At 42.5% G+C, this 25,837-nt stretch overlaps 1 protein-coding gene across 2 annotated transcripts in view; it reads left to right on the top strand.

The window, feature by feature from the left end:
• Positions 1–25,837, top strand: part of FANK1 (fibronectin type III and ankyrin repeat domains 1) — a 110,530-nt gene that overhangs the window by 64,071 nt on the left and 20,622 nt on the right. Inside the window, exon 2 of one of the 2 annotated variants that reach the window (XM_070363569.1) lies at positions 21,663–21,827. In XM_070363569.1, coding sequence (XP_070219670.1) covers positions 21,778–21,827 — 50 coding nt within the window. In that variant the 5' untranslated portion in view covers positions 21,663–21,777. Of the gene's footprint in view, positions 1–21,662; positions 21,841–25,837 lie in introns of both variants that reach the window. The other variant, XM_070363568.1, reaches the window with a different exon arrangement.

Raw genomic sequence — 25,837 nt, 5'->3', positions numbered from 1 at the left:
TCCATAAGACTGTTCCATACATCACTGTTTCTTTTGCTGTCTCGTACACAGGGTTATTGTTATCATCTTTCTAAATTCCATATATATGCATTAGTATACTGTATTGGTGTTTTTCCTTCTGGCTTACTTCACTCTGTATAATAGGCTCCAGTTTCATCCACCTCATTAGAACTGATTCAAATGAATTCTTTTTAATGGCTGAGTAATACTCCATTGTATATATGTACCACAGCTTTCTTATCCATTCATCCCTCTTACACTGTTGGTGGGAATGCAAACTAGTACAGCCACTATGGAGAACAGTGTGGAGATTCCTTAAAAAACTGGAAATAGAACTGCCTTATGATCCAGCAATCCCACTGCTGGGCATACACACTGAGGAAACCAGAAGGGAAAGAGACACGTGTACCCCAATGTTCATCGCAGCCCTGTTTATAATAGCCAGGACATGGAAGCAACCTAGATGTCCATCAGCAGATGAATGGATAAGAATGCATTTCTTTTTCTATGGGATGGTCTTGATCCCTGCCTCCTGTACAGTGCCACAAACCTCCATCCATAGTTCTTCAGGCACTCTGTCTATCAGATCTAATCCCTTCAATCTACTAGTCACTTCTACTGTATAGTCATAAGGGATTTGATTTAGGTCATACCTAAATGGTCTAGTGGTTTTCCCTACTTTCTTCAATTTAAGTCCGAATTTGGCAATAAGGAGCTCATGATCTGAGCCACAGTCAACTCCTGGTCTTGTTTTTTCTGTCTGTATAGAGCTTCATCTTCGGCTGCAAAGAATATAATCAATCTGATTTCGGTATTGACCATCTGGTGATGTCCATGTGTAGAGTCGTCTCTTGTGTTGTTGGAAGAGGGGGTTTGCTATGACCAATGTGTTCTCTTGGCAAAGCTGTGTTAGCCTTTGCCCTGCTTCATTTTGTACTCCAGGGCCAAATTTGCCTGTTACTCCAGGTGTTTCTTGACTTCCTACTTTTGCATTCCAGTCCCCTATGATGAAAAGGACATCTTTTTTTTTTTTTTTTCTTTTTTTTTGGTGTTAGTTCTAGAAGATCTTGTAGGCCTTCATAGAACTGTTCAACTTCAGCTTCTTTGGCATTAGTGGTTTGGGCATAGATTTGGATTACTGTGATATTGAATGGTTTGCCTTGGGAATGAATAGAGATCATTCTGTCATTTTTGAGATTGCATCCAAGTACTGCCTTTTGAACTCTTTTGTTGACTATGATGGCTACTCCAATTATGTAAGGGATTCTTGCCCACAGTAGTACATATAATGGCCATCTGAATTAAATTCACCCATTCCAGTCCATTTTAATTCATTGATTCCTGAAATGTTGATGTTCACTCTTGCCATCTCCTGTTTGACCACTTTCAATTTACCTTGATTCATGAACCTAACATTCCAGGTTCCTATGCAATACTGTTCTTTACAGTGTCGAATTTTACTGGATGAATGAATGTTTTAAGAATTTTCTTACACATGTGTATATAAACAACACGTTAGATTATTTTGCATATTTTATAAGGTAATATAGTGGATATGAGCTGAAGTTAGAAGCACAGTGGTTCCAGGTATAAATAGAATATATTTATTTTTATATATAATATTGTCATATAAATGAAGCTCAGTCTATTTATTTGCTCTCTTGTTGAGATGGCTATTTCCAATTTTTCATTAATATGCTATTAATAATGTGAAAGTGACTTTACCTGTGTGTGAATATGTTTCGTATGACACCTGCTTTGAGGGGTTGGTAATCTTGCTTACCTGATGTGAGAAAATCAGTCTCTCCCATAGCGTTAGTACATTGAAATAGGCTCCTTTTAAAGGAAATTTTGCAGTATGTACCAAAATTAAATATATATACATTTAAAGACTCAACAGTTTTACTTCCAGCAATTTGTCTTGTAAAAATTCTTGCATCACTATGTAAAGTTAAATGCACAAATTTTTTTTTATTGAAATATCATCTGTAATAAATGATAGAATACAAAGAGAAGTTTGTCTTTAAAAATTGCATTAGTTACATGTATTAATATGCAAGAATCTCAATCTGTTAAATGAAAAAGGCAAACTTCAAAACAGTACCTTGAGTATAATGCCATCTTTGTAAAATTTTGCATGTTTGTCAAAGAAATCATTGACTTTTCATCAAGTTATTGCTGGTGATCATCTCTGGGGAGGAGATTATGAGAGAATTTTATTTCCTGTTTCAGTATTTTTGTATTGCTTGACTTTTATTTTTTAAGGAAAAATGATGACTAGGTATTTTATATTAATAGAAAAAATAATGCTATCACTATTTTGGGGAAAATGTGCTTCATTGAGAGAATTGTTTTTCAAAGTTTCCAATGAATGGGCTTCCCTGGTGGCTCAGACAGTAAAGAATCTGCCTGCAATGTGGAAGACCTGGGTTCGATCCCTGGGTTGGGAAGATCCCCTGGAGGAGGGCATGGCAACCCACTCCAGTGTTCTCGCCTGGAGAAACCCCGTGGACAGAAGAGCCTGGTGGGTTACAGTCCATGGGGCTGCAAAGAGTTGGACACGACTGAGCAACTAGCACAGCACAGGCAGGAATAACTCTTTGTTTCTCATTTGAGATAGTGTAGCATGCTTCTTAGAACCCATCCTACGGGATGGTGTTTATCACCTTCATTGTTGAAGTTAATACTTGAATGTCTTCCGTGGCCTAATTGTCATTTGTTGAGTTATCTTGTAATTTTGGTTTTGAAACAGATATACCTTTATATATTGGGTTGGCCAAAAATTTCATTTAGGTTTTTCTATACGATGTTACTTACGAAAGTTTGTGGTTTAAAGATAATTTCAAGTAGAAATCTCCTAAACATTTTTAGGAAGTTTAGGAAAGGCAGTGAAGGGTAGGGGCCAGTAGGTAGGTGTGAGAAGAGGGGGAGGAGATTGAGGGAGGAAGTTGGAAAAGGTTGAAGAGCGAAGCAATACCTGACGGGAAGATTAAAAAGATTTATTTGTGTTCAAGCTGAGATCAAAGCTGTACATTTGTAACTAGTGCAGAGAGGGGAAGTAAATCTATTTTCAAACTGTTTCTTAGACATCGGAGGAGAGACTTTTTGGAAAGAGAACTATAACATACTAGCTGCCTTTGAATTTTATTCGCTGAACAGATTTACTTACTGTTTACAACGAAGGACCTGACAATGAATCTTGGCTGTTAAGACATGGTTAGAGGCAAGAAGCAAATGAATATGAAAGCAATCCTATAGCAGAAGCAGGGGATTTCTTATTCAGGACATTATTCTGATAAATGCAAAGAACAGTGACCATTATTTATAATTAGTACTTGATTTATGACCCTGTTTCTTTCTATACTGTCTGCAAAAGTACAATTTATTTTTCTGTGTGCACCCTGGTAACCTGTTTAGAATGAGTCAATCTGGAGACATTTCTGGTAAAAAAAATATTTTGTTTTTATAAGTTAAGTTCATCCAACATTTCTGTTTATCCTTGTTATTGCAAACCATTGCAGTTGGAGAACCAGCGACATAGTTATAAGTTATAAAAGAGCCTCATTTGGAAGAGCACAGTATGTGGCAAATATTATGTATTGATGTATAATGAAAATTGCAGTGATTTCATTAATAAATTACAACTCCTAAAGATCCCTATTTATCAGCTATGTTGATAATGAGGGTTGAATTTTTCCCTGAAGGCCTTCATATCAGTTGGGCCACTCTGTTCCTTTTAAAATTGTCTCATTCATTTTTAGGTTTGCATTGGCATTCCAAGAAGGTTGTGCCGCGTGTTTCTGTCAACAGAGGTGGGATGATAAGCCCCTTTTCTTACTGTAATCTCCTTCATTGTCCTTTCTGGTTGCATCACTGAGGCATGAGCTCAAATGTCTCTTGGTGTCCTGGTCCTTTTCCTTTGGAGCAAGGGTCACAGTCATATGAATTGCTTTGGGGTCTCTTGTCATACGTTGGAATCTGCTGCAGGGCCAGACTCAGCAGAGATCCACCTGAGAACTGGATCCACCTGTCTTGTGCCCCCGTACTCGTAATACTGAGCAGGGTGACGACCTCGCCGTAACATTCAACCGAAGATACGACCAAAGAACAGAGAGTGGTTAGAAAAAGGGAGATTGGCAGGAGAGGAAACAGAAGGAAAGTGGTGGTTGAGGGAAATTTAAGACCACAGCCCCTGATGTCATCACTTTTCAAACTGCACGATGCACTACAAAGCCATAGGATTTCAAAGATTTTCATGTCGATATGCTTTATTCCATTTTATTTGTCTGAATAAGGGGCTCATAATGACACAGTTGATTTATGTTAGGAGCTGGACTGAGTTAGTTTGTATAGGGCTGCATGGAAGGCACTGACAGTCAAGAGCCAGGTATCCCATCCTATGGGATGACTCACATGAACTAGGAGATGGGTAACGCAATGACTTGTCCTCACTAAACAGAAGCACTGGAGGCTTCTCTTTCCTAGTGGAAGTTTCTATCTATTTTTCACACTTACTGGTAAATAATGTACAGTTGAAGTATGGATAAGCATTGACAGCTGTGGCATAAAATATGGTAAGTTGTATATTGTGAGTTAAGGCATTATCTTCAATGCTTAAATTATTCTCAACATATTAAGGATCAATACAGAATCCCTTGAATACTTGAATAATGTCGGATTAGCTTGAACCAGACATTAATTGAGTAGTGTTGGGGGTGGAAAGTGAAGGGAACCTCAGTTTATCTCCTCAAGGAGCTTAGTCTGTAATTGGATTGAAGTTGTCATTGGAATGTAGAAAATATCAAAGACGTATAACTCCCAAGGATTTCTGAATTTGAAACTGGACCTTGGGAGTTATATAACATTTTAATGTAGTTCTAAAGTGTAGGTTACCTGGATACCCAGTTACTTGGGAGATGAATAAGACAGTAAGGATATAAATATTGAGACAAAGATATATACAGGCACAAGATAAACATTTCTGGCCAACCCAATGCAACCCATGCATGGTACACCCATGCATGCAGCACCTTGTTCTGTTATTCTTTTATTAAATAATTCAGACCTAACATATCTAAAATAATCACATGCCACCACTCAGCTTAAGAAACAGTGTTACCAATAAAATTATTTTTCTGCCATTCCATTACTTTTTCTTCCTCCTCCTTTTGATACAGTTTGTCTTCTCAAGCTTTATGTAAACTCTATCATTCTGTACATACCATTTTACAGTTTGCTTTTGTGATTCAACCTCTCCCCACTCTGATTTATTAATGTAGATATGCTTATTGTAGCGGTAAAGAATCTGCCGGCCGGTGCAGGAGATGTGGGTTGGATCCCTGGGTCAAGAAGATCCCCTGGAGAAATAAATGGCAACCTACTCCAGTATTCTTGCCTGGAGAATCTCGTGGACAGAGGAGCCTGGCAGGCTACAGTCCATGGGTCACGAAAAGTCAGGCATGACTGAGTGACCGAGCACACACGCACGCATTTAATTGTAACTTTCGTCTTGACTGCTGTACAGTACTCCACTTCATGATTGTTCATAATTCGTCCAACCCTCTTCTGCCAGCCATTTCGGTGGGTTTCAATCTTTCCCCACTGCAGAGCTGCTGTGGACATTGTGCCTCAGGGGCTGTGGCTGGGAGTGAAGATCCCATTTCCTGGACTTGACTTCTCTTGGCCGAGCTCTTCTCTGAATAGATGTCTCAGCTTGTGCTTCCACTGGCCCTTTAGGAGTGTTGCCCTTGTTTCTCTTTTCTGCCACTGGCAGATTCCAGTTTTTGTGAGTTTGATTGAATTGCAAAGGTCTGATCATTGAGGTGGTGTGTGCTGCACTGGGATTCCGCTTGGGATGAGTGGCTTGGTCAGATCCGTTTGTGGTGGTGTTTTCTTAAGAATGTATATAATCTGCAAAAATAAACAACCCAAATAAAAAAATGGATAGAGAACCTAAATAGAAGATGTACAGTTGGCAAAGAGATACATGAAAAGATGTTCCACGCAGTTAATTGTTAGAAATGCAAGTCAAAATTACAATGAGGCATCATCTCACACCAGTCAGAATGCCCATCATCAAAAAGCCTACAAGTAATAATTGCTGGAGAGGGTGTGGAGAAAGGGGAACACTTCTACTCTCCTGGTGGACATGTAAATTGGTGCAGCCACTGTGGAAAACAGTATGGACATTCCCTAAGCTAAAAATAGCTACCATGTGATCCAGCAGTCCCACTCCTATGCATGTATCTGGAGAAAACGAATTTGAAAAGATACATGACCATGTATGTTCATAGCAGCATAATTTACAAGATCTGTGACATAGAAGCAGTCTATATATCCATGAACAGATGAATGGGTAAAGAAGATGTGGTATACGTACACAGTGGAATATTACTGTCATCAAAAGAATGAATAATGCCATTTGCAGCAGCATGGGGTGGACCTAGAAATTGTCATACGAAGTGGAGTAAGCCCGAATGAGAAAGACAAATATTGTATGATATTACTTATATGTTAATCTAAAATATGATGCAAATGAACTTATTTATGAAATAGAAACACATATGGAAAACAAACTTTGGTTACCAAAGGGAATGGCCAGGGTTGTGGTGGAGCTACATTAGTAGTGTGAGATTAGCAGATACACACTGCTATATATAAAGTAGATAAACATTAAGGGCTTACTGTATAGCACTTGTTCAGTTGCCAAGTTGTGTCCAACTCTTTTAGACCCCATGGATTGCAGCATGCCAGACTCCGCTGTCCTCCACTACCTCCTGGAGTTTGCTCAGATTCATGTCCATGAAGACGGTGATGCTATCTAACCATCCCATCCTCTGCCGTCCCCTTCTCCTCTTGCCTTCAATCTTTCCCAGCGTCAACACAGGCAATGATTATTCAAAAACTTGTAATAAACTATAATGGAAAAGAATGTGAAAAAGAAAATATATATATATATACATGAAACGGAATCGCTTTGTACACCAGAAACTAACACAACGTTGTAAATCGACTATCTCACTTAAAAATACAAGCTAAGCAGATGCACCGTGATTACTGTCCCTTCAGCACTGTCCCGTCCCAACGTCCTGCTGGGCCCTTGGAGCCACCCCCCACCCCCGCCCTGATGGTACTTGTGTCCTTGGGACACAGGGTCGGTGTCCCACCAATGTGCTGAATGAACAGATGTAAACTTATTCCTTGGAAATAAATGTGATGTGGAATATCTGCTTGACACCAAAATGGTCAATAAATTGAACCAGACAGTAATTAGTCTGTCTCACGCTATGAAGCACCCACACTGACTTATTCTTGGTTCATTTTTACAGACTTGTTTCTATTATAGACAAACAAGCTCAGGGAGGAAGAATTAAGACTGGTAGTTTTATCTTAGCTGAATTTTGTTTTCATAAAGATAAGTGAAAGTGCGCTATTCCATTTTTCTTATTCAATGCTATTATGACATTAAAATCTACACCCAAAATCAGCCATACTTCTACCACTCTAATTGCCTTTCATTTTTCTAAATTCTTTTTCAGTTCTTCTGTTCATGTGAATCTGTAGATTTTGTGATTATAATCAGAGTCTATGCAGATTTGTATTCCTCCCCCAGCATATCAAACACACTTACATTAGTGTATATTTCTCCATGTGTCTTTTTAGTGGCTAGATACTCTTGCATTTAAATGATGTACTACGGTGTATGTAACAAATTCTATACTCTTGGCCATTTGTATTCAGTTTTCATTATCAGTGATGCTAAAGTGATTCTCTTGGTGTTTATGTAACTTATGCATCTCTGTATTTAAACATAGGCAGGTAGTCCATTGCATACAGAGGGTTTGAGGGCCTGGTTCTGGAGTCACATTTCCTGGGTTCAAATTCTTGTTCTGTTGCATATGGTGTGCCCTCCCTGGAAAGTCATATGACCATTGAGTGTCTATGGTGCATCTCTAAAATGGGGAAATTCAAGTAGCTCCACAGGTTGCTATGAAGATTAAATGATAAAATATAGGAAAGTTGCTTAGAACAGTCTGATACAAAGTGAAAGCTCATTAAAATTTAGCGATTAAACAGCAATATGCACAATAGCCAAGGCATGAAAGCAACCTAAATGTCCATCAACAGAGGAACGGATAAGGAAGATGTGGTACGTACGCACAATGGAATACCGCTCAGCCAGGAAAAAGAATGAAAGAATGCCATTTGCAGCAACATGAATGGACCCAGAGGTTATCCTACTAAGTCACAAAGAGAATGACAAATACTGTATGATGTCACTTAGATGCGTAATCTAAAAAAATGATACAAATGGATGGACCCAGAGATGATCCTACTGAGTCAGACAGAGAATGACAAATACTGTATGATGTTACTTAGATGCATAACCTAAAAAATGATACAAATGAACTTATTTATAAAACAAACTTACAGTTACCAAATGGAAAAGGAAGGAGGGGTGAATTAGAATATTTTGTTGCTGCTGTTCAGTCGCTCAGTCATGTACGACTCTTTGTGACCCCGTGGACTGCAGCACACCAGGCTTCCCTGTCCTTCACCATCTCCCAGAGCTTGCTCAAACTCATGTCTGTCGAGTCAGTGATGCCACCCAACCATCCTGTCCTCCGTCATCCCCTTCTCCTCCTGCCTGCAATCCTTCCCAGCATCAGGGTCTTTTCTAATGAGTTGGCTCTTTGCACCAGGTGGCCAAAGCACTGAAGCGTCAGCTTCAGCATCAGTCCTTCCAGTGAATATTCAGGGTTTGTTTCCTTTAGGATTGACTGGTTTGATTTCCTTACTGTCCAAGGGACTCTCAAGAGTCTTTTCCAGCACCTCAGTTGAAAAGCATCAGTTCTTCAGCACTCAGCCTTCTTTACATGCCTCTCATATCTGTACGTGACCACTGGAAAAACCATAGCTTTGACTATACAGACCTTTGTTGGCAAAGTAATGTCTCTGCTTTTTAAAATGCTGTTTATGTTTGTCATAACTTTTCTTCCAAGGAGCAAGTGTCTTTTAATTTCATGGCTGCAGTCACTGTGTGCAGTGACTTTGGAGCCCAAAAAATAGTCTGTCACTGTTTCCATTGTTTCCCCATCTATTTGCCATAAAGTGATGAGACCGGATGCCATTACCTTAGTTTTTTCAATGTTAAGTTTTAAGCCAGCTTTTTCACTCTCCTCTTTCACCTCCATCAGGCTCTTTGGTTCCTCTTCAGTTTCTGCCATTAGGGTGGTGTCATTTGCATATCTGAGGTTATTGATATTTCTCCCGGCAATCTTGATTCCAGCTTGTGCTTCTTCCAGCCCAGCGTTTCTCATGATGTACTCTGCATATAAGTTAAATAAGCAGGGTGACAATATACAGCCTTGACATACTCCTTTCCCAATTTGGAATTAGTCCATTGTTCCATGTCCGATTCTAACTGTTGCTTCTTGACCTGCATACAGGTTTTGCAGGAGGCAGGTAGGTGGTCTGGTATTCCCATTTCTTAAAGAATTTTCCACAGTTTGTTGTGAGCCACACAGTCAAAGGCTTTAGCGTAGTCAATGAAGCAGAAGTAGATGTTTTTCTGGAATTCTCTTGCTTTTTCTATGATCCAAGGGATGTTGGCAGTTTGATCTCTGGTTCCTCTGCCTTTTCTAAATCCAGCTTGTACATCTGGAAGTTCTCAGTTCACATATTGTGGAAGCCTAGCTTGAAGGATTTTGAGCATTACCTTGCTAACATTTGAAATGAGTGCAATTGTGCGGTAGTTTGAACATTCTTTGGCATTGCCTTTCTTTGGGACTGTAGTGAAAACTGACATTTATTTCTTATTTATTTAATTTGGAAATAACTGATACACACTACTATATATAAAAACAGATAAACAGCAAGGTCCCACTGTATAGTTTGGGGAACTATATTCAGGATCTTTTAATCTATAATGGAAAAGAATCTGGAGAAGAATACGTAGATAAACCTGTGTATATATGTATATGTGCACGCGTGCTCAGTTGCTTCGGTCACGTCTGATTCTTTTTGACGCTATGGACCCCAGCCTTCCAAGCTTCTCCGTTCATGGGCCTCTCTAGGCAAGAATACTGAAGTGGGTTGTCATGCCCTCCTCCAGGGGATATTCTTGATCTAGGGATTGAACCCGCATCTCTTATGTCTCCCGCATTGGCAGGTGGATTCTTTACCACTGGTGCCACCTGGGATATATATAATAACTGTATCACTTTGCTGTGTGCCTGAAACCAATGCAGCATTGTAAATTAAGTATGCTTCAATAAAAAAATTAGCTATTAAATAATCCAGATCTTAGGGGGAGGGATAGAGGTATTAATAGGTGGAAGCCTAGATGAAATAAGGTTGACCATAATGATGCTGATAACTGATGAAGCTGGGTGTCAGGCACAAGGGGCTCACTATACTACACTTTCAATTCTTTTATGTGTTTGAAATGTTTTAATAATAGAAAGTGAAAGTGCACATAATACGAACATTTTTTTGTCACTTTTAAATTTATTATTTTTTTTGCTTTTAGTTATTTTCTTCAGATATGTTTCTTGGAGTGGGGTCACCAGGTGGGATATTTTTACGATCGTTGTTTTGAATATGGCCGAATTGCTTTAGTAAAAGATTGTATGGTGCTATCCACAAGTAAGCCAATTTTATCACAGTCTCAAACAGCATAAGGTATTATCATTACATGTTTGTCACCCAATTTTATCAATAAAATTGCATCTCACAGTTATTCCCCCCACTTTTAAAGTCAAGCAGAAACTGCGAGCATTTTGTTTTTAATTTTATTTATTTTTGGCTGCACTGGGTCTTCATGCTGTGTGCAGGCTTTCTCTAGCTGGCGAGTGGGGGCTACTGTGGTTGTGAGGCTCAGGCTTCTCATTGCAGAGGCTTCTCTTCCTCTGGATCTCGGGCTCCAGGCTACGCGGGCCTCAGTAATCCCGGCACGGGGGCACAGTAGTTGTGGCACGTGGGCCTACTTGCCTCACAGCGTGTGGGATCCTCCTGGACCAGGGATGGAACCTGTGTCTCCTGTATTGGAAGGCGGATTCTTTACCACTGAGCCCCCAGGGAAGCCCGAGCATTTTCTTAATTGTGGTTCCTGCTGGGTATCATTTGCAAAAAAATTATCTGCCTCTGTCCTTGGTCCTTTTATCTGTGAGGATTTGATAGGATTCATTGTATGAAAGCCATATATAATGGTTTGGCGTTAAACTCACTGAAACTATCATATTTCACTTAAAAATTATGTATTTATTTTAATTGGAGGCCAATTGCTTTACAATATTGTGGTGGTTTCTGCCATACATGGCCATGAATCGGCCATGGGTGGACATGTGTCCCCCCTCCTGACGCCCCCCCCCCCGCCCCACCTCCCTCCCCAGTGAATGGAGGAGCTGTCATCACTGTTTGGTATCGTGATATTTGACTGAAAAATCCCTTCTTTCATATGTATCCACAGCAAACATGCTTTTTGACACTTTCACAACCCTAGGTGTAAGGATGATTATGACCTCTGTGTCTTGCTGATTTGGAATATGTTCCTGATTTATGCTTGCCATAAACGCATGGTCAAGCCATGATGAATTGCTCCGAGGTGGCAGCTACCACTGTTCTTTAATAGCACCCCCCCACCTGCTGTCACCTTCGTCGTGGGCCACCTGCCACCAGAGGCCAGGCTGCAGATGTCCCTTGTCAGTGAAATTTGACCTCCGTAAATTTGCAGGTGTCTCTGGAAGGACAGAGAAACTGCCACCCTGTTTTTGTGGTATTCCGTATATGTGATGAACGTACGCAGATTGGCTTTCTCTCTTTTTCAGTCCCTGCTTTTCATGGTGCTGATGACAATTGGTAATTCCAATACAGATCATGATCACAAATTCTCTCCATAGTGTCTTAAAATACGGTCAGTTGCTTATCATTAATATGCTGAGTAATGTTTTATTCACTCATCTCTTGAGACTCCTCCTGTGGGGGCTGGCACATTTCTGTTATATTATCACAACCCATGTATTTAAACTTTTTAAAATGTCAAGGCCTAATATTACACAGTGGTTTATTTAAACTTTATATTTTTCTGTATTTAAATGTATGACTTGTAAATGATAGTTTTTTAAAATGGATTTCTGGCGTGTACTAGAGAGCCACATTTTATTCCATCTTCTTAACCGTAGGGACTGAACAGTGACAGTGAATGAAGCCCTCTCTATTTCAATTTCATGTTATTTATTACTTGACAAATGGCAAGAGGGGCATAAAATTGTTTTATTTGTCAGATTTGCATAAGAAGTTTCTTACAAAAAGCTTTTATAGTACACGACATACATAAATTCTTACATAATCATCCTTTTGAGATTAGCCTTATAGTTTTTTGCTGCTTTTCCTTTCTCATTTTTTTGGGAACAATGTTTGGGTATATATCTGTATTTTTATATTGTTAAAGTATAATTGACATCTAATGTTATGTTTCAGGTGTACGACATAATGATCTGACATTTGTATACACGGCAAAATGATCACCAGGTTAAGTCTAGTTAACATGAATCATTATATAGAGTTATAAGCATTTCCGCCCCCCTTCTTTTCTTGTGATTTTTAAGATCTACTCTTGAAAGTGAAAGTGTTAGTTGCTCAGTCATGTCTGACTTTCTGTGGTCAGACCCTGTGGGCATAGCACGCCAGGCTCCTCTGTCCATGGGATTCTCTAGGCAAGAATACTGGAAGTGAAAATGAAGTCGCTCAGTCGTGTCCAACTCTTTGTGACCCCATGGACTGTAGCCCACCAGGTTCGTCTGTCCATAGGATTTCCCAGGCAAGAATACTGGAGTGGGTTGCCATTTCCTTCTCCAGGGGATTTTCCCGACCCAGGGATTGAACCCGGGCTTTACCGTCTGAGCCACCAGGGAATCCCAAGAATACTGGAGTGGGTTGCTATTTCCTCCTCCAGGGAATCTTCCTGATCCAGGGATCAAACCCAGGTCTGCTGTGTCTCCTGCATCGCCAGGCGGGCTCTTGACCACTAGCGCCACCTCTACCCTGCAGTTCAGTTCAGTCGCTCAGGCGTGTCCGACTCTGCAACCCCATGGACTGCAGCACAACAGGCCTCCCTGTCCATCACCAACTCCTGGACCTGGCTCAAACTCACGTCCATCAAGTCGGTGATGCCATCCAACCCTCATCCTCTGTCGTCCCCTTCTCCTCCTGCCCGCAGTCCCTCCCAGCATCAGGGTCTTTTCAAACGAGTCAGCTCTTCGCCTCAGGTGGCCAAAGTACTGGAGCTTCAGCTTCAGCATCAGTCCTTCCAATGAATATTCAGGACTGATTTCCTTTAGGATGGACTTTATGGCTCTCCAGCTTTCAAATATGCAATATTAACTATAGTCACCATGCTATATGTTACATCCCCGTGACTTAATTATTTTGTAGATGGAAGTCTGTAACTTTTGACCCCCTTAATCCACTTTCATTCCCCACCACCCCACCTGGCCTCTTGCAAGCACCAGTCTGTTCTCTGTTGGAAAAGTTTTAAGGTAAGAAAAATTTGCCATGATGGAAAGAAATTACCAGTTGTTTTATAGGAAAGATGCAAAATTGAAAGTTTTTTTTTTCCTTTTTGTTAGTAATCTTTAGAAAAGCTAAACTTTAAGCCCGAGTTTATGACATAAGATTATGTGATTGGCTAAATTTGGATACTGGTTTTCAGACTTAAATAAACAAAAGCACATTTTAAAAGATCTGATACTTATAATGAGGAAAAATAGAGGTCTAAAACTCCTGTATAAAAAGCATCTAAATTGTGTCTATGCCTATGTGTTTGTATCTGTGTTGTATGTGTATTTTATAAAATTATGAAAACAATTCCCCAAATAGTGTTTCTATTTAGATAAATATAAATGCAAATGTGGACATAAACATCTTGGCTAAATAAATAAATACCTAAAAGGTGGGCTTTTGAGTTTTCCAAAATGTTGACTGTAGTCAGTTTGGGAAAGATGTATTATTACTTATGACAGCTGGTAGGTTCATCTCAGGGTACAGTGAGTCAGAGCTATTGACCTAGAGGTAGTTACCTCCCCTTGCAATTCCAGCTTCACTGTGAATCCTGAGGATGACAAGATTTAAGAATAAAGAAATCTGTTCATGTATTGGGAGTAGACTCAGTTGAGTATACTTTCCCTACAGGGTGCCTATTCCTTGCTCTGGTACAAAAACCCAGATATTTATAAGTTGTCTCACTGATTATTTTACTCACATTTGAGAGCCTTTCCTCTGCGTTTCATGCTAAACATAAGGAGGCACCTGGCTGGTCTCCTACCCACTTTGCAGGGTCAAGGTGAACATCACCAAACCCCTCTGCCTGTGGTCCTCCTAGACTATCTAATCCTCCTCTTTACGGACCAAGTTCCTGCCAATGAACAGCCTTCCTGACCCAGGGCTGGGAGGGAGCCCCCCTCCCTTCCTTCTCCGGTGTCACATCCCCAGCCTTCACTCACTCAAATAATGACCTGGTTCATTATCTCCCTTTCTCTTGTTATTTCCTTTTGCTCATTTAAAAGTGTCCTTGGAGTTCAAATGAGTTCCCAATTTAACCCTGATTTAAAATGAGTGGCTGGAGGAAACCTGGAGATCTAACCAACAGTATATTTTTTTTTACCCCAGGGTCTGCATATCACGTCTCTGTTCCTAAAGTTAAAAAGTAAAAGTCGCTCAATCGTGTCTGACTCTTCGCAACCCCATAGACTATATAGTCCATGGAATTCTCCTGGCCAGAATTCTGGAGTGGGTAGCCTTTCCCTTCTCCAGGGGATCTTCCCAACCCAGGGATCGAACCCAGGTCTCCCGCATTGCAGGCAGATTCTTTACCGGCTGAACCACCAGGGAAGCCCAAGAGTACTGGGAGTGGGTAGCATATCCCTTCTCCAGTGGATCTTCCCAACCCAGAAATTGAAACGGGGTCTCCTGCATTGCAGGCAGATTCTTTCCCAAGTGAGCTATCAGGGAAGCCCCTCTGTTCCTAAGAGACAATTTAATACAATTTTGAAAAGCCAGGTGGGCTGTGTTTTCATCATGATTCTGCCAGTTAGCACTTTGTGACCCTGGGCAAATTAACCCTCTCTGCGTCTGAGATTTTTTTATTGTTGTTGTTTAGTTTCTCAGTCGTGTCCCTGACCAGGGATCAAACCTGAGCCCCCTGCATTGGCAGGCAGATTCTTTACCACTTGGGAAGCCATCTGGGTCCTTCTGGCATTCATGGTTTTCTGCCAGAAGCAGCCCTTGTGTGGCTGGAGATGTGGATCTTGTTAAGTCGTGCTTCACAGTAAAGAAGATGGAGAGCATCATGCAGGTTAGTGCACTAACTTTTGCGGTTCCCAGTGAGTCACGTCTTGTCTTGGGCTCGGTCAGGTGGGCTGCTATAATGGCTGTGCCTCCACGCAGTCTTCATTCACGAGTGCTGAACCTGGGAGAGGTTGTGGAGTTGAGAAACTGGAATCACTTCTTTAGAAAGTAACAATAAATCAACTTTCTACACACCACACCTTTTCCAGGGTACTGGAGCTGGAGGGGGTGATGATGAACAGGGAGGGTTCTGACCCCGTCTCGTCCCTGCAGCTGGCAGTGGGCACACTGCTGGGTCGGGAGGCAGTGGAGCATCCGTGGCCATGCCAGGCTGATGGATAGAGGCCTCTGGTTATTTGCCCATCAGTGGTAAAGAACAAGGCGTGAGAAACACGCAAAACCGGGGATGTTGTCTTTTTGTTTCTCATATAAGTTTGTGAACCATTTGAATTGCCCCTTTTGAAACTGGGCATTCATTTAGATTTTCTTACCTTTTTTTTTAATTTTTTTATTTTGTCTGTACTCAGTCTTTGTTGCAGTGAGCAGGCTTCTCTAGTTCTGCGAGGGCTGAGTTGCCCCACGGTGTGTGGGATCTTAGTTCCCTGACCAGGGGTAGAACCTGCATCCCCTGCTTGGGAAGGTGGATTCTTAACCACCGGACCACCAGAGAAGTCCCAAGAATTTACCTTTCTTGATTTCCAATGGGATCATTGACTTTTTTCTTGTCTTTAAAAAAAATATTGAAATTAGTTGATTTACAATATTGTGTTCATTTCAGGTATAAAGCACTGTGATTGTTACACACACACACACACGCATATATATTCTACAGATTGTCTTCCCTTAACAGTTATTACAGAATATGGAGCTGAGACAATCCTGTGGTATACAGTAGGTCCTTATTGGTTATCTGTTTTATATATAGTAGCATGTATATGTTAATCCCAATTTTTTAAGCTGGATGTCTCTGGAACTGAAACTGTACTCAGCTTCTACTTATTGGGAGGGTAATTCATAACAGTCTGCCCATCCTGGTCTCTGAAAGGTTTAAGGAGCCTCTGAATAGTTTTAGGAGGCTCTGACAAAGAAAAGAGTTGTTCAGTTAACAATGTCACAATGAAAAGCACCATGCTGTTCTGCAGTCAGAGTTGCAGAAATTGAATGAAATGACTCATGTTGAAAGACCTGTGTCCCCGACATGTGGTATGTGATCATTAGTTCCTCTCCCCATGTGTTTGAATTAATATTTAAAACACTGAAATACGTTTTGCTAAGAAAACCAATAGCTCCACAAAAGTAATGTATATCATTTATTTGTATAGTTATTTCTTAAAAATAGATATTTCAAATACACCAAAATTATTGAAAATCATAATATGCCCCAGTGGGCCACCTAGGTTTCAAAGGTTAATGTTTTGCCATATATGCCTTAAATTCTTAATGACATGAAACCTTACAAACGCAGTGGTGAGTCACCCTCCTGCCCCAGCTTACCTCATCCTTTCCCTGGCTCTTTTTAAGAGCACTCTCTCCTGGCGATGTACATTTGTCAGTGTTTTCCAACTTTCACTGTATCTCTATATTTATAAACTATAGTTATAGTTGTATAGTTTATATATAGTGTTGTACGTTTTAAAAAGATACATACATACAATGCAGTGTATCCTCTGAACCTGTGTTTTTACACACTCATTTGAGATTTGCATTGCATGGAAAACTACTTCCTTTTAGCTGCTGTGTGGGCTTCCCTTGTAGATCAGTGTGTAGAGTCCGCCTGCGATGCAGGAGACCTGGTTTCGATCCCTGGGTCGGGAAAATTCCCCCGGAGAAGGAAATGGCAACCCACTCCACTATTCTTGCATGGAGAATCCCATGGACAGAGGAGCCTGGCGGGCTACAGTCCATGGGGTCACAAGAGTTGGACGCGACTTAGGATACCATTGGTCTGGAATATCCCATAGTTTATTTAGATGCTTCCTATATATTGTCACCAAGCACTGTTTTCATCTCTGATTCAGAGCCGGTATTCAAACCCAGCTTTCTCTAATTCCATCAAGCAATGCGTTCAATAAATACTAGGAAGAAAACATTTTAAAGAATGAGCTTGCAGACTGCCTGCTAGATCTCTGGGATCTAAATGTAAAGGAAATTGGCTGTCCATCCTCCTGGCAAAGCAGGATCAGGGCAGCCTTGTCTTGCTGGGAGAAGGCGGTTGGTATGGGGATACACTGCAGGAGGCCCCGGGGTCCCATATGTGGTGGGTCAGCTACTTGAGATATTGGCTGAAGGGGAAGCAAAAGATCCTTTCTTTATGGATAATAAATATTGGGGAATCAATGACATTAAAAAAATTAGAGTGTAGTTAATTTACAATGTTGCCTTAGTTGCAAATGTACAGCAAAGTGGTTCAGTTATACATTTGTTGTTCAGTCGTTCAGTCGTGTCCAAGTCTTTGAGACCCCATGGACTGCAGCATGCCAGGCTTCTCTGTCCTTCACCATCTCCTAGAGTTTTCCCAAACTCATGTCCATTGAGTCTGTGATGCTATCCCACCATCGCATCCTCTGTTGCCCCCTTCTCCTCCTGCCTTCAATCTTTCCCAGCATCAGGGTCTTTTCCAATGAGTTGGCTCTTCACATCAGGTGGCCAAATTAGTGGAGCTTCAGCATCAGCATCAGTCCTTCCAATGAATATTCAGAGTTGATTTCCTTTAGGATTGACTGGTTTGATCTCTTTGCTGTCCAAGGGACTCTCAAGAGTCTTCTCCAACACCACAGTTTGAAAGCATCAATTCTTTGGCGCTCAGCATTTTTTATTGTCTAACCCTCACATCCGTACATGACTACTGGAAAAAATCATAGCTTTGACTATACAGACCTTTCTGGAAAATTCATGTCTCTGCTTTTTAATATGCTGTCTAGGTTTATCATTGCTTTTCTTCCCAGGGGCAAATGTCTTTTAGTTTCATGGTGCAGTCACCATCCACGGTGATTTTGGAGCCCAAGAAAATAAAAGTCTGTCACTGTTTCCATTGTTCCCCCATCTATTTGCCATGAAGTGATGGAACCTTATGCCATGATCTTAGTTTTTTGAATGTTGAGTTTTAGGCCAGCTTTTTCACTCTCTTCTTTCACTTTCATCAAGAGGTTGTTTAATTCCTCTTTGCTTTCTGCCATAAGGCTGGTGTCATCTGCATATCTGAGGTCATTGATATTTCTTCTGGCAATCTTGATTCCAGCTTGTGATTCATCCAGCCCAGCATTTCTCATGATGTACTCTGCATATAAGTTAAATAAGAAAGGGGACAATATATAGTCTTGACGTATTCCTTTTCCGATTTGGAACCAGTCTGTTGTTCCAGGTCCAGTTCTAACTGTTGTTTCTTGATCTGCATACAGGTTTCGCAGGAGGCAGGTAAGGTTGTCTGGTATTCCCATCTCTTGAAGAATTGCCCACAGTTGGTTGTGATCTACACAGTCAAAGGCTTTAGCATAGTCAGTGAAGCAGTAGTATATGTTTTTCTGAAATTCTCTTGCTTTTTATATGAGCCAATGGATGTTGGCAATTTGATCTCTGGTTCCTCTGCCTTTTCTAAATCCAGCTTGTATATCTGGAAGTTCTCAGTTCACATGCTATTGAAGCCTAGCTTGAAGGATTTTGACCATTACTTTGTTAGCGTGTGAGATGAGTGTAATTGTGTGGTAGTTTTTACATTCTTTTGCATTGCCCTTCTTTGGGACTGGAATGAAAACTGAGCTTTTCCAGTCCTGTTTTTTCCAGCCACTGCTGAGTTTTCCAAATTTGCTGGCATATTGAGTGCAGTGCTTTAACAGCATCATCTTTTAGGATTTGAAATAGCTCAGCTGGAATTCAGTCACCTCTACTAGCTTTGTTCATAGTGATGGCTTCCTAAGGCCCACTTGACTTCATACTCCACGAAGTCTGGCTCTAGGTGAGTGATCACACCATCGTGGTTATCTGGGTCATGAAGATCTTTTTTGTTTAGTTCTTCTGTGTATTCTTCTTAATATCTTCTGCTTCTGTTAGATTGATACTGTTTCTGTCCTTTATTGTGCCCATCTTTGCATGAAATGTTCCCTTGGTATCTCTAATGTTCTTGAAGAGATCTCTAGTCTTTTCCATTCTATTGTTTTCCTCTGTTTCTTTGCATTCTTCACTGAAGAAGGGACTTCCCTATAGCACAGATGATAAAGAATCTGCCTGCAGTGCAGGAGACCTGGGTTCAATCCCTGGGTCGGGAAGATCCCTTGGAGAAGGAAATGGCAATCCACTCCAGTATTCTTGCCTGGAGAATCCCACGGACAGAGGAGCCTGGTGGGCTACCGTCCATGGGGTCACAAAGAATTGGACACGACTAAGTGATTAACACACACACTTAAGAAGGCTTTCTTATCTCTCCTTGCTCTTCTTTTGAACTCTGCATTCAAATAGGTATATCCTTCCTTTTCTCCTTTGCCTTTTGCTTCTCTTCTTTTCTCAGCTATTTGTAAGGCCTCCTCAGACAACCATTTTGCCTTTTTGCATTTCTTTCTCTAGGGGATGGTTTTGATAACCACCTCCTATACGGTGTTGTGAACCAGCAATCCACATTTCTGCAGGCACTCTGTCTATCAGATGTAATCTCTTGAATCTATTTGTCACTTCCATTGTATAATCATAAGAGTGTGTAGATGTTAATTCCCAAAGTCCCAATTCATCTCTTCTCTTCCTATCACCTTGGGTAGGTAAAGGTTTGCTTCCTATTTCTGTGGGTCTCTTTCTGTATTGTAAACAAGCTTACTTGTATCAGATATTAGATTCCACTTGGAAGTGATGTCATATGATAGTTGTCTTTGTCTAATTTTCTTTGCCTAATATGATAACGTCTAGGTCCCTCCACTTTGCTGTAAATGGCATGGTTTCATTCTTTTTTACGACTTGGTAATGTTCCATCGTGTCTACGTACCATGTCTTCTTTATCCACTCCTCTGCTGATGAGCACTTAGATTCCTTCCATGTCTTGGCTGTTGTGAATAATGTGGCTGTGAACATTGGGGCACATGGATCTTTTCGAGTTAGAGTTTTCTCTTGATAACAATGGTAGGTTTTGAGGCCTGAAAGACTCTGAGGGACAGGGAAAGGTTTTAAAGGAAGTGTGAGTCAAGGGCCCAGCCCTAAGGACCTAAAAATCCAGCAGGGGAGACGAAAGTAACATGAAACAGAACAACTGGGTATGGAACAGCTTGCTGTGTGCTGTGCCCCTTGTCATCTTTTACAGAAATGAAATATCCTCTTTTTCTCGACATCTTGACTTCTGCCTCAACAATACCTTCTGGAAATACTTTCAAGGCATCTAGTGCGGAACAAATGTATTTTTAAAGGCCATGTAATATTCCATGCTATGGACACACCATCGTTTATTTGACTATTCTGTTGTTAATGGGTCATCTCCTTTTTTTCACTGTAATTGGCTAAAAGCTGTAGCAGTTAATGTCCTCATACTATATATATGTCCTGATGTGCTCAGATTTCTGAGGGAGAGTCTACCAAGACTGGCATGGTGGCAGAGGAGGGTGTGTGTATTTCTAATTTTAATAGATGCTGTCTTATTGCTTTCTAAAAAGGCTAGGATTCATACTCCACACACCATCCCACCCCAACCGACGTATAAGTGTCCTTTCCCCTCATGGTCACTTTTAATAGTTCTGAAGTTCTTTTTAAGTGCCTGATGTTGTTATCCATTTCAATGGCTACTAGGCAATATAAATATCTTCTTGGAAACTGTTGGTTATCTTTACTGTCTTGTCTACTGCTCATCTTTTGCCTGGTGGTTATTATTACCCTTTTGGTTTTCCCCTTGGTTAGTTTGTAAGAGCTGTTTATATAGAATCGGTATCAACCCTTTGTCCTCTGTGTTACAAATATTTGGACCAGTGCTTTCATTTGTCTACTGACTTTGCTCACCAGCCAATTCATGAAGGATGGTAGCGGCAAACTGTGTTTCGTCAGCTCAGAGAACATCCTAATTTGTTCCATAAGTTAACCAACCTTTTGGAAAGGTCCGTGGATGAAGTGTGAGGTCGATGGGTAAGATGCAGTCGCCTCGTTGATGAACGTGGCAGCTCACTGCATCAGCTGAATTTTCTCTCACTTAACGGTTTTCCAAGGTTCTTCAAACCATAGGGAGACATACCTACAGTATGCCTGATGTAGAGGAAAACACAGCTGATCTTTGAGCAGCTATAACGCACTCAGCCAGTCTCTCTTGTCCTTATGGGAAAAGAGCCCTGAAATACTGTATCGTTTTTCTTTTCTAGAAATCGCATCATCCTCAAAGCCTCATCCGCCTGTTGTGGGCAAAGTGACTCATCACAGCATTGAACTATACTGGGATCTGGAGAAGAAAGCAAAGCGGCAGGGACCCCAGGAACAATGGTTCAGGTTTTCTATCGAAGAAGAGGACCCCAAATTGCACACTTACGGTATCATTTATACGTAGGTGCAATGTTGAATTGCTTAATATTTTGCTTTGGTTTCTTGATTAGCTGGATTGGTTTCTGTTGTCTCCAAGAAGACTTGTTTTTTGAAATTAAAAGGATGAGAGAGCATCATTTGCATCCACTCTTTCTGTGAAGGATGAATTTCGGAAAAGAAGGGTGAGCAGTCACTTTGAAATTAAACCTCCTAGACCTCTGAGAGCTCTGTAGGCTTCTGAAATATTCTAAGGGTGTATATTTCAAATCCGAAATGTGGAGGCAGAGTCAGAAGAGAGTTGGATGAAATCGCATGAGGTTCCCATCAGGCTGCCCTGGACACAGGTGTGAGGTTCCCATCAGGCTGCCCTGAACACAGGTGTGAGGTTCCCATCAGGCTGCCATGGGCACAGGTGTGACAGCTCCCTGACACTCATGCTGCACCACTGGTCCCCCGCTGACTCTTCCAACCCACCTGCCACCTCCCTCTCACCTCCATCCGGGCCTGGCTTTTCGCCTTCCCCTTGAATGTGTTTCCTTCTGTTTTTATTTATTTATTTTATTTTTTGTGGCTGCACTGGATCTTCACGGCTTTGCACGGGCTTTCACTCGTTGCAGCGAGTGGGGGGCTCCTCTTCTTTGCAGTACGCTGGAGATGAGGTGACTTTTCTCGTCGAGATGACTTTTCTAGTGGCAGAGCACAGGCACTAGGCGTGCAGGCTCAGTAGCTGTGGCGCATGGGCTCAGTACTTGCAGCACACAGCCTTAGTTGCTCAGCAGCATGTGGAATCTTCTGGGACCAGGGATCGAACCCGTGCCCCCTGCTTTGGCAGGCGAACTCTTATCCACTCCGCCACCGGCAAAGTGCTCCTTCTGTTTGTAACACAGCTGGTTCCTCCACATCATGCACATGTCATATCAAATACTGGCCCCTCCTCAAGAGGCTCCCCGAGGCAGCCTTCCTTCCAGCCCGCTGTCTTCTCTGCTGTGACCGGGTTTCATTTTCTCGTGACGTCTGGCTCTGCTGGAGTCACTTTGCTGTTGGTCTCTTCATTTTCTGTCTCCCCCACCACCCCAGCATCTAAACTCCACGAGAGGCAGGTAAGATTCCTGCTTTGCTTCAGGCTGTCTCCCCAGCTCCCAGACAGTGTCGGCACACAGGAGGCCCTCAAAATACTTGTATCAAGAAGTCATTTGTTCCCCGCCGTGGCCCTTAGCTTTTACTTTAATCCTTATTTCTTCCTTTGCCAGGTCTATTGTTTGTAAAATGACTTTGTATTTCAGGAAGAAGACTGAAAATGAGGTACCAGTATGGTTTTAGATGTAACTTTTAATTTTGACATAATCGCAGCTTCACATCTGGCTGTGAGAAATCGTTCAGAGTGATCCCACGAACTTCTTACGCTTTCCCCAGTGGGGACGTCAGGGAGAGCTGTAGGGCAGAATCATCATCCTGGTGACGATGAAGCCGTGATGCAGAACAGTTGCAGTGCTTGGCTGGACTTCGCTCAAGGTGGCATTGTGGTGAGGGTGCAAACCCAAACCACGGTATCCTGGCAATTTGATGAATGATTCTTTGTACCTAGAGAAAAAAAAATGCATGCACTTACATGAAAAAAACAAACAAATCCACCCTAAAGCATGAAAGATGATATAAGTATCCCTATATAGACAGAAAAAGATCCAATTTCTTTCCTGCTGTCTCTCTCAGTACCATGAGCCGAGCTTGGAGACGTCAGGTGGGGCTCTCCTAGGGGCTCCTTTACTTCCCGTCTCCATTTCTCCTGTGCTGTGTGAGCAGTCATGTCCACTGGCCTCCAGCCTGGGTTTCTCAGAGGTCTGAGTGCTGCCTGGCCTGGAAGCTCAGCTGGTTGGTTGCCTAGTGTTTCAGGACCTGTCCCGGAGGCCTTCAGACCCCCAACCCTGAGCTATCAGTGTGAGATGCTCAAGCTATCTCAGAGGATTAGCACAAGCCTTGACACTAGGTGGCAGAGTGAGACCACGTTAATCTTGACCTCTTTTCTTGGTTCCATCCCTTTCCCCCCAGGTGTGTCGTTAAAACTAGGAAATGCCTTTCTTTAAAAAAGCGTCAATCTAGACTACCTGACCTTGGGCTTGTGGGTTTAAGAACTTTGTTTCGAGCCGTCACTTTCTGTTCTTCTGCTTCACCAGCCAGTCTAGGATGGGTGCCGTCATCTGACGCGGGTGCCCCTTCTGACAGCCCGTGATCTAGCTTTTGTGAGTTCTCCCTCTGCACATCCTTTCGGTGCTGTCTCTCATTCGACTCCAGCACGTCCCTCGCGAGGTTGCAAGGAGGATCTGTTTTCTGAGTTGTCCACTGCTGAGTCCCCAGGTCCTCCAGCTGTCCACAGTGGCTGATGTAATTGTCCACATCCCTTTTAGTTGCTGTGTGATTGTCCAAAACCCACATTTTCTTTTTTAACCTTCCTCTTCTCATGTTGTCTGCAATGCGTTTCCATTGCTTGCAGGATGAAGGTCAGACTCCTGCAGACTAACATTTGATGCTCTTCACTTTGCCCACCACCTGCCTTTCTTCCTGTCTCTTATTTCTGAGCACGAACCTTCCAGTGAAATCTGCTTTATGTCCTTGGACGACGCCTTGAATTTTCTTGCACGTGTGTTCAGCTGTTTTCCCTGTTCAGACCAATCTTCCCTCCCACCCTGCTCCATCCTTCCCTCCACCCAAGTCAGGTTCTGTCTTGACTGAGACGTTCCTTTTGCTCTCCTGTTATCTATCCCTCTAAATTCCTCCAATAGTCATTTCCCGTATCATGCATCTCATTCATTCATTCAATCAGCACCTTCTATATGCCAGACATTGTTCTGGTTGCTGGGGATACCGCACTGGACAAACAGATCCTAATTCCTCCCTCGTGATGAGGAAGATGAATGATAAGGAAGGGGCAGAAGTGAAAACAGAGTGTGTCGGATGGTGGTGAGTACTGAGGAGGAGAAGCTGGGGGCTTGGCGTGGAGGTGAAGAAGGCTTCACTGAGTGGGTGACATCTGTGTGAAGGAGCAAGGGAGGGGTATCTGTGCGTGTCTGGAAGAACGTCCCGGGCAGAAGACACAGCTGGTGAAAATGCCTGGAGTTCCAGAAATGCTGAGCAGTGGTGTGAATGAGAGGGGTGACAGGGGCTGGGCCAGGGAGGAGACCCCTGGGGTCCTGGGGGCCGCCCCTATGCCAGGGGAGAAGCCACCAGGCCCCCATAAACCGTGGCAGATGTGGTGGTCTTGCCCCAGGAGGGTCAGTCTGGCTGCTGAGGGAGGAGCTGAGGTGGCCATAGCAGGGAGGATTAACTGCGCAGCGTCTGTAATAATTTAGGTGGGAGACAACACAGTGGTGAATTCAGGGTTTTAAAGACCGTTTTGAAAACTTTTGCTGGTGGACCAGGCGCGGGATGTGAGAGAAGGAGGATAGCAGGGGGCATCCGTGGACAACTCGAGGTTGGGAGCACCGCTGGATGACATACAAGTCCGTGGGCTTTTGGAGACCTGGTGTCCTAGAAAGCGTGGCGAGTCAAACACACAGGCCCCTGGCCCTGCCTCCTGGCACCTTCTCCGAGCCCTCAGCCGGCAGCACGGCCTGCCTGCCTTTCCCGGGGCTTGTTTTGCGGCTCCAAATGGTCTGATCCCCACCCTTGCCTCCGGAGGCCTGCAGGTTTCCGTCGCAGCCTCTGGCCAGCTTTCTGTCCTCCAAATGTTCAGCACCCACTTCCCGCAAATGTTTCCCAGTTGAGACGGACCGCGGGGTGTGATGAGAGCACCCTTCCTGTACCACCCATCTCCCCAGCGGCTCCCTCCTCACGTCCCCTCCTTCCTCACACCCTCTTCTTCCTCACGTCCTCTCCCTGCAGGGGCATTTTGCCCGCAGTGGGGCCACAGCCGCCACGGATAGCCTTGTCCACCTGCTCAAAACCCCCACCCAGGAAGCTCGTGTGTGCTCTCGGACTGCCGAGCTTAGCTTCCAGTTGTGAAGCTTGGCCATTTGAGGACAGA

This window comes from Bos mutus, chromosome 26 (genome assembly GCF_027580195.1).
Source record: "Bos mutus isolate GX-2022 chromosome 26, NWIPB_WYAK_1.1, whole genome shotgun sequence".
In the NCBI taxonomy this organism is placed as follows: Eukaryota; Metazoa; Chordata; class Mammalia; order Artiodactyla; family Bovidae; genus Bos; species Bos mutus.
Note: the sequence above shows the minus strand (reverse complement) of the source record. Positions and strands in the feature narration are given on the sequence as shown.